Source organism: Rhineura floridana, chromosome 19 (assembly GCF_030035675.1).
Source record: "Rhineura floridana isolate rRhiFlo1 chromosome 19, rRhiFlo1.hap2, whole genome shotgun sequence".
Classification (NCBI taxonomy): domain Eukaryota; kingdom Metazoa; phylum Chordata; class Lepidosauria; order Squamata; family Rhineuridae; genus Rhineura; species Rhineura floridana.
This window is the reverse complement of record NC_084498.1, coordinates 4,897,194-4,909,679: the sequence shown is the minus strand read 5'-3', so window position 1 is coordinate 4,909,679 and position 12,486 is coordinate 4,897,194. Positions and strand designations below refer to the sequence as shown.

Below are 12,486 nucleotides of genomic sequence, written 5' to 3'. Positions count from 1 at the left end.
CTACTTCAGAAGCATCTACTTCGTAAGGATGATCACAACACAAAGAACGTACTTCCTTTCAACGGATTGCTTCTCCTTGAGTAAATCGTTCAGTTTGTGCTCGAGTGAGTCGCATTTCTCAATGGTCTCTTTAAATTTAGTCTTCATGTTGTTAATCTGTTTTTTAAAAAAATAAGGAGAGAGAAATGACACATTTCAAGCAGGCTGAAGTCCAACTGGGTGTTCTCATTATGACAATCGATTTGTAGACTTTGGCCATTTCCAAGGGGAGTCAAGGAAGAAGTTTGAGGAGGAGAGATAACCAAGAACTATTGAACTAATAATTTGAACGTGAATTTGCTAATCTCATCTGTCTTCCTTGTGGTGTCATGTCTTTTTCGATTGTAAACACTGAGGGCAGGGACCATCTTTTTTAGTGATTTGTAAGCCACTCTCGGACCCTTTTTTGGCTGAAGAGTGGGACAAAAATGCTTTAAATATAAGTAGGGAAAGAGTTGTGGCAGAAGGTTATCTGGAACTGCTTCCCAGAATATCTGTGATGCCACCTCTCCCCTGCCCCAAATCCCTACCCAAAAGCCACCTTTTCTTTGGCATAATCTTTTAAGTTCCCACACCCTACTGCAGCTAAGCCTTAAGTGTGCACAACAAATGAAATAAAATGCACATTCTTCTCTTGTTGATCCCCAGCTCTCCTTTCCTCTCCTCTGTTATCTCCCATATGTTGAGTTTTATGCTGTAGGCCCCTCAGAGCAAGGACCCATCCTGTTACGGCACCATCTACGTCGTTTACAAGAATAACAGATAACCACTTTATTACTTATTGCCATAAAGGACATCCAACTGAAGCAAACTGTCCAGTGTGACTCCTGAGCATGATCTGCTGAATGAACGGTAGCTGCTCTGTGTGCCCTCCAACTCTCATCAGCCCCAGCCAGCACGGCCAATGGGCACCGATGACGAGAGCTGCAGTGCAGAAACAACCGGAGGGCACAGGTTGGCAACCCTCCCTCCATGTGGGGGCTGACAAATAATCATGTGCGAAGAGCAGTAGTGTCCCCCAGCACTTGACCAAGATCATGCCAACTTAGCACCACACAGCCAGTAAGAGACTAGAGCTACTTGAAGCCTTGGAAGCTTGAAAGTGCCACACAGGCCAGCCTGCTTTGAAGTCCTGCCTTTGGGACCTTCAATGTGCCCAGTCACCTGATATAACTGTGACGTTGAAGCACGAGGGCAGCCCTGCTCAGCTGCCAAACTTGGCATGTGGAGCCAAAAAGGTTCCCTACTATCCCTGGGCTAGAGCGGTGCGCAGCCTGAAGCTGAATTGAAAGTGACGATGCTCTCTGGATGCAGATGGAGATCTCCGCAGTTCTACACTTCCATGCTGCAGCATCAGTGGTAAGGTGAAAGGCAGTCACATTAACTTCAATACATGGAAGTGCAAATCAGGATTGTATCAGGAATGAGGTCATCCCTAGGAGGAGACTGGGGTGGATGCTCTACCCCAGATCTTTATGGAGCAAGCCTTGCTTGCCTGATATCACTTGCAATCCAATAGGAAAAAGGCATTGGGACCAGGACCCTGTCAAGAGCACTTCTGGCTGAGGGGAGGGGCCCTAACCAGCTTGAGAGACCTTTCCAGAAGGTTCTAGAACCATGTGCCGCATATGCAATCCCAAATGTGCAAACGCAATGGGACTGCCAAGGAAGACAGGCTACACATAAGACTCACAGAATCTTAGTTGGAAGGGGCCTGTAAAGCCATCGAGTCCCACCCCCTGCTCAATGCAGAAATCCAAGTAAAAGCCTGTCCAACTGCCTCTTGAAGGCCTCCAGTGATGGCGAGCCCACCACCTCCTTAGGTCATTGGTCCCATTGTCGGACCACTCTAGCAGTTAGGATGTTTTTCCTGATGTTCAGTTGAAATCTGGCTTCCTGGATCTTACTGAAACAGTACCCATGTCTAGCTGTAACCACAGCTGGAGTTCTTGCAGCATTTGCACTTTTAGCACTGGTTTGAGAACTATATCAGAACTGCTTTTGTCAAATGTGCTTTTGTCAAGTGTGGTGCTCCACCCCACAGCCTATTCTGTATAGTACAGCCTTGGACCCAATCTCCATGCACATGGGATGAAAGGGTGGGGAGCATGAGGCACTCCAGAACTTGCCAGACTCCGCATCCCATTATCTCCGACCATTGGCCATGCTGGCTGGGGCTGATGAACAGTCAGAGTCCAACAATGTCTGGACAGCCACAGCTTCCTCAACCCCAGGGTTAGGGATTTCCACTCCAGAAACATTGCTTCCAGGCTGGTTGGTGTCCAACACCTCCTCTTTTAGACAGACGAACCCCTGGTTGCCCTGCAGCAACATACAGCAAGGTCAGAGCAAAAATGTTCCTGTCACAAAAGCTACCAGGCCTCGAGAACTTGCTGCTGTCTCATAGAACTCAATAGACAAACTGGCTATTGCAGCAGAGCATAGGAGTTGCCTTGTACCAAGTCACCGTCTCGCTCAGTTTTGCTGACACCGACTGGCAGCCACTCTCCAGGATTTCAGATGGGACATTCCCAGCCCTACCTGCAGATGTCGGGGATTGAATCTGGGTCCTTCCACATGCAAAGCAAATGCTCCACCACTGAGCAACAGTCCTTCCCCTACACCAGCCTTTGAGTCCCTGGATGTTGCTGGACTACAATTCCCATCATTCCTGACCACTGGCCATGCTGGCTGGGGCTGATGGGAGTTGTAGTCCAGCAACATCTGGGGACCCAAAGGTTGGGAAAGGCTGCCCTACACATTGTATTACATACACACACACACCCTTTCTATTGTGGTGGTTTGAGCAGTTCTGTACTTTGTGGCACTATTAAAAAAAACATTTAAGCTGAGGCCTGGTGCTAGCCAGCACGACAGCTCAAAGCAGCTACCTGCAGATAGCTATGCAGGAAGTTCTGTGTCTCTGGGAATTCCTGCTCTTGTCATTCAAAACACAATGCACATTTGGAGTTCGGGTGTTTTGCTTTTCTGCTACAGTAAGCAACAGGACCACATGACTATGTTTTATTGTACGTTTTATTTTGTACATCACCCAGAGTGGCTGGATAACCAGCCAGATGGGTGACTAATAAATTTAATAATAATAATAATAATAATAATAATAATAATAATAACTATTCTACTGGCATGAAGCTCTCAGCCACACACAAAGCAAATAAGCAAATAGAAAGAGAAGCCCACCTACATGGGCCTTGGGGTTCCCTGTGCCGTAAGAAAAGGAGGGGAATGATGCAAGTAAGCTGGGGAAAGGGCAACGAAGATAATCAAGAGGACTAGAACACCTTTCCACTGGCGGGGCAGGAGGTTTGCTTTAGAACAACTCAGAGGATTACAGAATTATTAACAGTGATATCCTATGCCCATTAGACACTCCGCTTAGCATTTATAAAAGTGCTTTAGAGCATGTCAACAACTTCTCGGTGCTGCCACCTCCGTAATTCTGAAAGCTACCTTGAAAGGTATATATGGCAGTCCACTGGGTGTGGGACCACGGCTCAGTGGCAGAGGACAGACTCCGTAGGCAGAAGGTCCCAGGCTCAATCCCTGACATCAACTGTTAAAGAGGGTCAGGTAAGAGCTGACGGGGAAGGCTCCTCTCTCCCAGAGACCACAGAGAGATGCTGCCAGTTAGAGTATTATTATTGTTACTGACTTGATTTATTACCCGCCCTTCATCCCAAGGTCCCAGGGTGGGTCACAATAATTCAAAGCACAACATTAAGAACAGCGGTAAACAAATTAGTCGCAAGAATAGGGTGGGTCCTAAAAAGACACATCCAACGGATGGGTGGGGCAATGCACCTAGATCTGTTCTTATCCTATGTTGCAGAGGAGCAGGGGGAGCCATGGCTCACAAAAGGTTAGGGGCAGAGGAAGCTGCCTGACACAGAGCCGGAGCCTTGGCAAATCTAGCTCAGTCCTGCCAGCTCTGACTGGCAGCCGCTCTTCAGGATTTCAGACAGAGGGCTCTCCCAGCCCTACTTGGAGACTCGTGGGATTGAACCAGGCAAAGCTGGTGCTCATTTCCCCTTTGTGTCTAATCAAAGCTTCCGAAGCCCGCACAGACTGGACTAGGTCTCTTTTTGTTGCGTTACCAAGAGCAACGACATTAGCACATACGTTAATGATCCCACAGGTAGCACAATACTTAGGGCAAGCTACTATTTCCATAAGCTAGGCAACGCGTTCTCGCCCCCCCCTCCGAGAAGGACCTCAAGTGTTGCAACTCCTCTTTGGGGGTCAGGTCCACCATCCCGGGTCCCCTGGCACCAGCCATACTAGAGACTCATCTCCTTGCTTTCCCAGAATCTGATTACATCAGAAAGCTGTGGGGTGCTTCATAGCTGGGTGTGTGTGTCATGCCTCTCAACACCCTCCTGAGCTTGATCAGCCAGGGTTCTCAGAAGCTGGAACTAGTGCCCAGACTTGCTTTCTCCCCCTCAACCCCTTTTCAGTCTGTATCATGCCTTTTGAACTTCAAGCCTGTGAGCCGGGACTGTCTTTTCATTGATCATTGTTAAGCAGCTCTGGGGGTCTTTTTTTTGGGTAACAATGCTGCAAATAAAATCATTCAGCTACTTCCCAAGGAAAAACCCAGTTCTGGGGCAGCCTTCCCCAAACCTGGTGCCCTCCAGATGTTTCAGACTACAACTCCCATCACCCTCTGCATCATAAAACTGCAGGCTGGGACTGATGGGAGTTGCAGTCCAGTCCAAAACATCTGGAGGGCATCAGGCTGGGGAAGGCTGTTCTAGGGGCACCTCCGGCCTTCATGGTCTGTACTCCTGGATCTAAACATTCCCCCTCTGGAGTGCTTCAATACTGAGTGACGAATGGGCTCAACTGGGTCAGGAAAAGGCTGCATCCTCCCCCCCACTATGTTGGGCTTCCTCTAAGAAGACTACAGCCCTGCTATGAGACCCCCCCCCGATGGGTGTTATTGGCACTGTGCTCATCTTTAGAGGGGGGTGAATTGCCAAAGGTCCAGGAGTGGAATAGAATTTGGTGGTTTGTGTAAGGTCTGTGAGGTAGTGTATACCCCATTAGAGCTGCCTCTGAGAACTCTGTCCTCCCAAAAGGAAAAGGGGAATTAATACTACTAATAATAATTCTAACCCAGCATACAGCCATACACCATACAGTCCCAGGACAGGGTATGCATAAAATCAATTTAATATGAAAACATAACATAAACCATTCAATAAAACATCCATTACAATCATAATTTAAAACCCGTAAATTAAAACAGAAGGTAACAGCAGCTATGGGTGGTGGTATACCCATTTCATGTTCATTTCACCCCCCACCCCCAAAAGTCTGGGCAAAAAAGCTTAGGATTGTCTGAAATGTCCCCCTGAACTCAGGTCCATCAGAGAAGAGCCAACTAGCTGAACCAACTTAAGACCAAGCTTAAATGAGAAGAGCGGTACTGCTTTGCTTGACCTTCCTTCCCACCCACTGCCAAAACAGCAGAATGCATTGTTGACCCCCGTAAGGCACTCACCTCTTCGGCTGTGTCCTTTTCTATTCGGACTATCTTGTTCTCCCAATAGATGCGCTGGGACTCCAACTGACTCGTTAGCAAGTAGGAGTACTGCGTTCAGAGAGAAAGGAGAGAGGCTATGAGAAAGAGGAAAGATTCTGCAGGGAATGCCCTTCCTCCATTTCAGACGGGTCTAAGATTCTGCCCTAAAAATCCTACAAACTCAAACGGCTGCAGTTGAAAAGGACCTGTGACCTCAGCTGTCTGGGCAGCTTCAAAGTGCATCAAGGTCCCATCCTGGCAGATTTCTTATGGCACTGTGCCAGAGCACAAACGCATAGCTGTCAGAGGACATCACAGCAGCCTGGAGTGAAACACTGGCGGTCAGTGCCATGAGGAAAAGCAAGTGACTGGGTGCGGGTGGCCGAAGTGGCAAGGACTCAGCTGGCCAGTTTGACCGAGCTTGCAGGACACTCGCCTCACAAGGCCGTGTGGACTTTCCTTCATTCATGGAAGGATTGGACAACCCCCTATCAGAGGAGCTGCACCAAAGGATTTCCTGCATTGGCATGGAGTTGGGCAACTTATACAGTCCCTTCCGATGTGATGACTTTACCAAGGAACACGGGGCAAAGCAGAGTATCCTTAATTAAAGCTGGCCAGTCCTCATTTGTGTTAATTACAATTATCCACCCAGTTTGACTTTGTATGAAATCAACCGTTAAAGCTAGAGGGAATGACCAAGAAGAGTCGAGAAAACCAATGCAGAGTTACCTCTAATTGTAAGGCATCCATCTTCTCCTCTTGACAAATGTCTCCCTCACACTCATACTGAACTAGCTTCCCATCTGTTTTGCTGGCCACCAGTCGGTGGACGTAGTTGTCTAGAGAGACAAACGCAACAACTCTAAGTGGCTGGCACACATTTCTCTCCTGGACTTAGAATTACAACAGATGCAGAAATTTCTGAAGCATGATGAGAGTATAAACAAGTCAGTTGCTAATTCTAGCCATACCAGGCCCGTCCTGTTGAGAGGCCCACAGACTGGGGCATTCTGCTCCTTCCAATCCCTTCCTGCAATTGAATTCCACTGAAGGAATGCAAGATCTGGGAGCCTTGTTCACATGTGCTCCACCTCCATATTTCCAAGTGCACAACTGGCAAGGAAGAGGTTGTAAGCAGAACTTGCTTCTCATTCAATCAGATGCTTAATTGTCCTATCTGAAACTACTGTAGCCATCCAGCATAAACAACACCACCACTCAGCCACACAAGACCTTCTCTCGATTCCGCCAGTTGAAAGAGCTAGGCTGGTGCGAACCAGAGAGAGGGCATTTTCGATTGTGGCCCCCACCCTCCTTTCGATCTTCGCCATGCCCCCTCCTTGATAGGCTTTCGCCGATCCTTAAAGACCTGGCTATTCAGACAGGCCTATGGGAAATCTGGGGTATGTTAGTTTTTAATTACCTGAAAGAGGTGGGGTTTTTTTTTGGTTTTTTTTAAATATTAGTATGTTTGTATTGGTTTTATACTGGATTTTATTGTACATGTAAGTCGCCTAGAGTGGCCGTTAATTCGGCCAGATAGGCGACTCACAAATAAAATTTTATTATTATTATTATTATTATTATTATTTGAATTTGACCCCAAGGGGAGGCAGGGAAGAAAGACCCTGAGAAATGTTCTTAGCAGCATCTGGAAAAGGTTTAGTGGGTGACAGAAAGCTGCCCCCAACAGAGGCCTGTGTCTCAGGGGAACAGCACCTCTCTTGCACGCCTAAGTCCCAGGTTTAACCCCCAGCATCTCCAGGTAAGACTGGGACCGAGTCATGCCTGAATCTCTGGAGAGTCCCTGGCCCAGCCAGTGTAGAACAAGGGGGGACCGAAGGCAGACTGCTGGGTGACTTACAGCAGATCAGCAAGAGTTACAGACTCCCAATTGTTTAACAACAGTAACAATTAAAAGACATTAAAAATCAATTAGGCTGCTGAAATTAAGGACGTTTGAAGGGACTGTGAGCTCCGTTTGAGCACAGTAGGGCCCCACTTATACGGCGGGTTACATTCCAGACCCCCGCCAAAAAGTGAAACCCGCCGTAAAGTGGGACATAGCGCATGATCAGCTGTAGCGCAGGGAGCTCCAGCCACCACGCTCCAGCTGACACTGCTTGGACCCTGAAGCTCCCCGCGCTACAGCTGATCGCCCCACTGGTGCTGTATTAGCAGAATGCCGGAAAGCGGCGCCCAACTGTACTGAAAACAATATCTGAGTTCTTAGAAGCATGCCGCTCTTTAAAAATGTGTTTGTCTACCCCCCGAGCCCCGGGGTTCTAAGAAAAAAACCACAGTAGATCCCAGAAACTCTACCCATCACTGGTATGCACAATTCTGAGCAAATGCCTCTAGTTCAGCATTGCCCACACTGACAAGCAGGGGACATTTCCAGGCCTGACTGGAGATGCTGCCAGGGACTGAATTTGAGTCCTTCTGCAAGCAAAGCACTATGGCGCATCCCCTAAAAAATAAAGGGAGATTCTAGTCCTCATGGTTCTGAATGCAGGGCTGAATTAAATAGGAACATAGGAAGCTGCATTCTACCGAGTGAGACTATTGGCCCCTCTGGCTCAGTACTGTCTACACTGGCTGACTGTGGCTCTTCATGGTCTCAAATCCAGACTGAAGACATTCCCAGCCCTATCCGGAGATTGCAGAGACTGGACCTCAGACTTTCTGCCTGCAGAGCAGACACTCCAAGAGCCTGACATGACATAAGACAGGTTCCTAAGGAGACGGCTCAGGAACTCAGCAGTAAGGCCCAGGGTCAGCGCTCAGCGTTGGGCTGTCCCGCCCATGGAAGAGAAAATACCTCCAGCATAGTCCCAGACTCTGTGATTGGTCAGCTGCATGGCGTAGGTGTGCTGAGTCTCCTCAAAGTGCTTGTAGGCGTGCCGACTCACATAGCGGCCACATCCAATGTGCCCGCAGATCAGACATATCCACAGGTTCTGCACAAGAGAAGGATTAACAGAACTGGAGCACAGAAAAAAACACACACCCCAAACCAGGCTGCAGTCCTGACGCTTGCTGCAAAGGCCCATTGAGCCGTCAGACTTACTTCTAAGTCAACATGCCCAGGATGGCACGGTCAGGCAACAAGAGCAATGCAGACGGTCACAAGAGGAACACACGGACACTCAAGGGTTGGCTGGAACATGGGCCGGGAGCAGGCCCTCGCTGCCTCCCAGATGCATGACCCATTTGCAATTTGGAGGACACCCTTTTCTTGAGAAGAGTGAGTATCCTGATCCCTTCTTACTCCAACCCCTCTCTCTCCTGGTGAGATTAAGAAGCCCACTCTGGGTCGGTTTGCCTGCAGCGAGTCCTCCCCTCTTCATGTAGCCCCCCACTGCAGAGCGAAGCCTCTCTCAGCAGGGAAAGTGACAGAAGAAACATCCCAACTGAAAACTGCCCTTCTTATCTGCCCACTCACTTCTTGCACTCCACACTCAAAGCACTTGTTCTCTTCCACAGGTTCTGGCGTCTGGCAGTACCGGCACACAGGACATCTGGAAGAGCCAGAAGAGAGAGAAGTTGTTACCATCCAGGCAGAAAGGCCAGCGGGCAGGGCCACAGACAGGCTTGCAGCGTCTAGCCCAGAGGTGGGAACCTGGGCAAATCCAGATGCTGTTCGAGTCCAACTCCCGGCATCTGTGGCCACTGGGGCATGCTGGCTGGGGCTGGGAGTCCAGCAGCCTGTAGAGGGCACCATGTGAGCTATCCCCACTCTCGCCCTTTTAAGCACTTCACATATAAGGTTCCATAAAGAAAGCCACAGACCTCAACTTACAAGATCTGAACAGGGTGGTTCATGACAGATGCTCTTGGAGGTCACCGATTCATAGGGTGGCCATAAGTCGTAGCCGACTTGACGGCACGTAACAATATAACCAAGGACTTAAAAAAAAGCCAGAGTAGGAACATGTTAGACCATGGCAAACAGGTCCTACTGTGCACATTCAGCCTGTAGGTTTCTCTTATAAACTCTGCTTGCGTTTCTTAGAGCAAGTGTGGGGAACCTTTGGCCCTCCAGGTGTTGCTGAGGTACAGCTCCCATCAGCCCAGCAAACATGGCCAATGGCCAGAGATGATGGCAGTTGTAGTCTAGCAACATCGGGGGGGCGGGCAAAGATCCCCCATGCCTGCCTAGAGCTTTTCAAAGGTTTGAAAAGTTGCCCGCATGCAGCTTGGCTTCCTAGGTGTTATTCCTTCTGAAAGATGCTTTGTGCTTTCTTGGTCTCTAGAGCTCCAAGCACTTGAAAGCCTCTGTGATGAGCCTCCAGAGAGAGGCAGCTGGGTCACTCTTTGCCTTGGCCTGTTTTTAAGCCACAATCCCAAGGCCCCAATTCTACCACTTGAGCTGGAGAATTCTTGCCAGTATGGACCTTGGGAGCACATATCCTTGTCCCACCCATGGAGACCAAAATAAAAATGGGGGCCTTCCACACACAGTTCCATGGGGCAGCTCCTTGATCAGCCTCGTCTTTCTCAGAAAGAATGGAAGTTTTCAGTCAGGTAACCAGAGCCAGGAGATGGCAGGTTGAAACATGGCACAGGCCAAACTACCTGTAGTTTTCTCCCTGCAGGAAAGGAGGGAAAGGGGCTCTCCCCAGAACGCAGTGGCTGAACAGAACTGAACCCAGAAAGAAAATACGAAATGTAAGCTGTGGTTTTCAGACTACGTCTGTCAGAAATGATCAGAGAGCAACTGGTAGCAGCACAAGCCACACTAAAAATGGATTGTCCACTATTACTGTGCAGCCACAGGGGAGTGTTCTCTAGTGCATGCTCAGCTCATTTGAAGCTACAGCGAGGACCAGAAGGCCTGGCCAGCAGCCCACGAGGCCTGAGAAATATGCCCAGAATCCTCTGCAACACTCACGATTCCAATACAGACACACGGGGGGGGGGTTCTTCAGCAGACAAAGTGACCTGAAAAAGCCCTCAAGGGAGGGAAGCACCACTGTGCTGTAGACACAGAGGTTTCTTGTCTAAGAAAGCTGAAAGCCAGAAGGAATTTGAGGAATGCAGGACAGAGAAGAAGCTGTTGCTCCCCAGGAGTTCTTCTGAAGGAAGGGTCAAAATCAGACCTGCTCAAGTTGGACTATGCGTTGAAGTCCTGTAGATGAGACTTGAAAGCACCTCACAGGCAGCAAGTCACTGCTAAAAGGAAGGGGTTTCCCCCCCCCTTCATTTTGGCAGCTGGTTGAATGGCCCAAATCATCTGATGTCACTAATGTCAGGTGACTAGCAGGTGGGCAGCCCAACCCACACATCCAATTTGGCCCACAAGGCAGACCCTCATAAGGATCTGGCCTATGGAGCCAAAGTGATTGCTCACACCTGGCCTAAAAACAAATACTGTGAAGGGCGTTAGAGAGTGGTCCAAGGTCAGCTGGGAAGTGACATCGCTGAGAGGGATTTGAAACCTAGAGCTTCCCTAGTGCAAACCCTGTACTCCATCTATCTATACTGTCACCCTAGCACCAAGTGCGTGTTTACAGGTGAAGGCTTTTTCCGTGTGTGAAGCTGTAAGCAGACCCCAAGTACATGCAGAGACGGGCAGATCTGTTAATTTTGATCTCTCTCAGTTTCTCATTTCTCCAATCTTAAGTTCACTTGTCCACATTCCCACTTCAATTTCTGGATATTTTTAAAGTCCTTTTTTTGTTAAAGTTAAAAATTTTAAAGATATTTTTAAAGTTAAGCCCAAGTACCTGCATTCCTCCACTCTTCATCCCTGCGTCCATTTCCCTCCCCTTCCTGTTTTCTCCCAGAAAAACCTAAGAGCTAGTCTGCATCTGTGTTAGAATTGCTTTTAATATGTTTTCTTTAATAATATGTATTTAACCCTTTTTTTTTAAAAAAAAGATGTTTTTAAAGCTTTTTTAAAAAATGTTTTTAATGTTGTTTTGTTTTAATGTATTTTAAGGTCTTTTTATGATGTTTTAAAGTGTTTTTAGCATTTCTGTTTGCCGCCCTGGGCTCCTGCTGGAAGGAAGGGCAGGATATCAATCAAATATTAATATTAATAATATTAATAATAATAAGCAGATGGAAGGCTCTCTAGTCCAGCATCCTGTTGGCGCAACAGCCAACCAAAACCCCTCAGAAGCAAGATCTGGGCACAACAGCACCCTCTCCAGCAACTGGTACACAGGGAGGCATGTTGCCTTGAACAGCGGAGGCAGTATTTGATTATAACCTGTACACCCCTCCAGGCAGGGACTGGCCCTGTTGCACTCTGTGCAGTACCGTGCACAGACTGAACAAGTTAATCAAACCCAAATCAAGTAACCTGCAGCCCTCCAGAAGTTGCTGAACTCCCAACTCCCATGAGCCCCAGCCAGCACGGTTGCTGGTCATGATGATGATGATGATAAATTTAATTTACATCGCACCCTTCCTCCCAGAAGGCACCCAGGGCAGTCATGAATTATGGGAATTGTAGTTGAGCAACATCTGGAGGGCCACAGCCCAGCCACCCCTGATTTGGGAGTACTAGATATTTTTTCTGGAACACCCGCATCAAGACCCGCTGCCATATATTATGAAGGAAAAAGTTCCCTCTGATAAGTGTACCCCAACAGCTCTTTCTCCCTCGCACTGCCCACGTGCCACAGAACAAGCAGAGCATCTTACGTGGTGTCGTCCCACCGCTGCAGACACTGGCTGTGGAAGCTGTGATTGCAAAGCGTGGTAAGAATCCCATTGACAGACTCGTCCATTCTCTCCAGGCAGACAGTGCACTTGGGAAGCTCAGTCAGGTCCATGACGGGCAGGCTGGCCCCCTGCAGAAGGACGGCGCGTCCCATTAGCCAAGGCAATGTTCATGGGCACATGCAATTTATCCTCTATTCCCATTGGCAAGGTGTTTGCCTGTCTTT

The 12,486-nt window shown here is 48.5% G+C and overlaps 1 protein-coding gene across 2 annotated transcripts in view; it reads right to left on the bottom strand.

Annotated features, from left to right (window-relative positions):
* BRAP (BRCA1 associated protein) overlaps positions 1-12,486 on the bottom strand; it is a 31,275-nt gene that overhangs the window by 6,122 nt on the left and 12,667 nt on the right. For both annotated transcript variants that reach the window (XM_061603495.1, XM_061603494.1), the window contains exons 6-11: positions 12,242-12,390; positions 9,033-9,108; positions 8,409-8,547; positions 6,317-6,426; positions 5,564-5,653; positions 53-156 (exon numbers count right to left, since the gene is read on the bottom strand). In XM_061603495.1, coding sequence (XP_061459479.1) covers positions 53-156; positions 5,564-5,653; positions 6,317-6,426; positions 8,409-8,547; positions 9,033-9,108; positions 12,242-12,390 — 668 coding nt within the window. The remainder of the gene's footprint in view (positions 1-52; positions 157-5,563; positions 5,654-6,316; positions 6,427-8,408; positions 8,548-9,032; positions 9,109-12,241; positions 12,391-12,486) is intronic.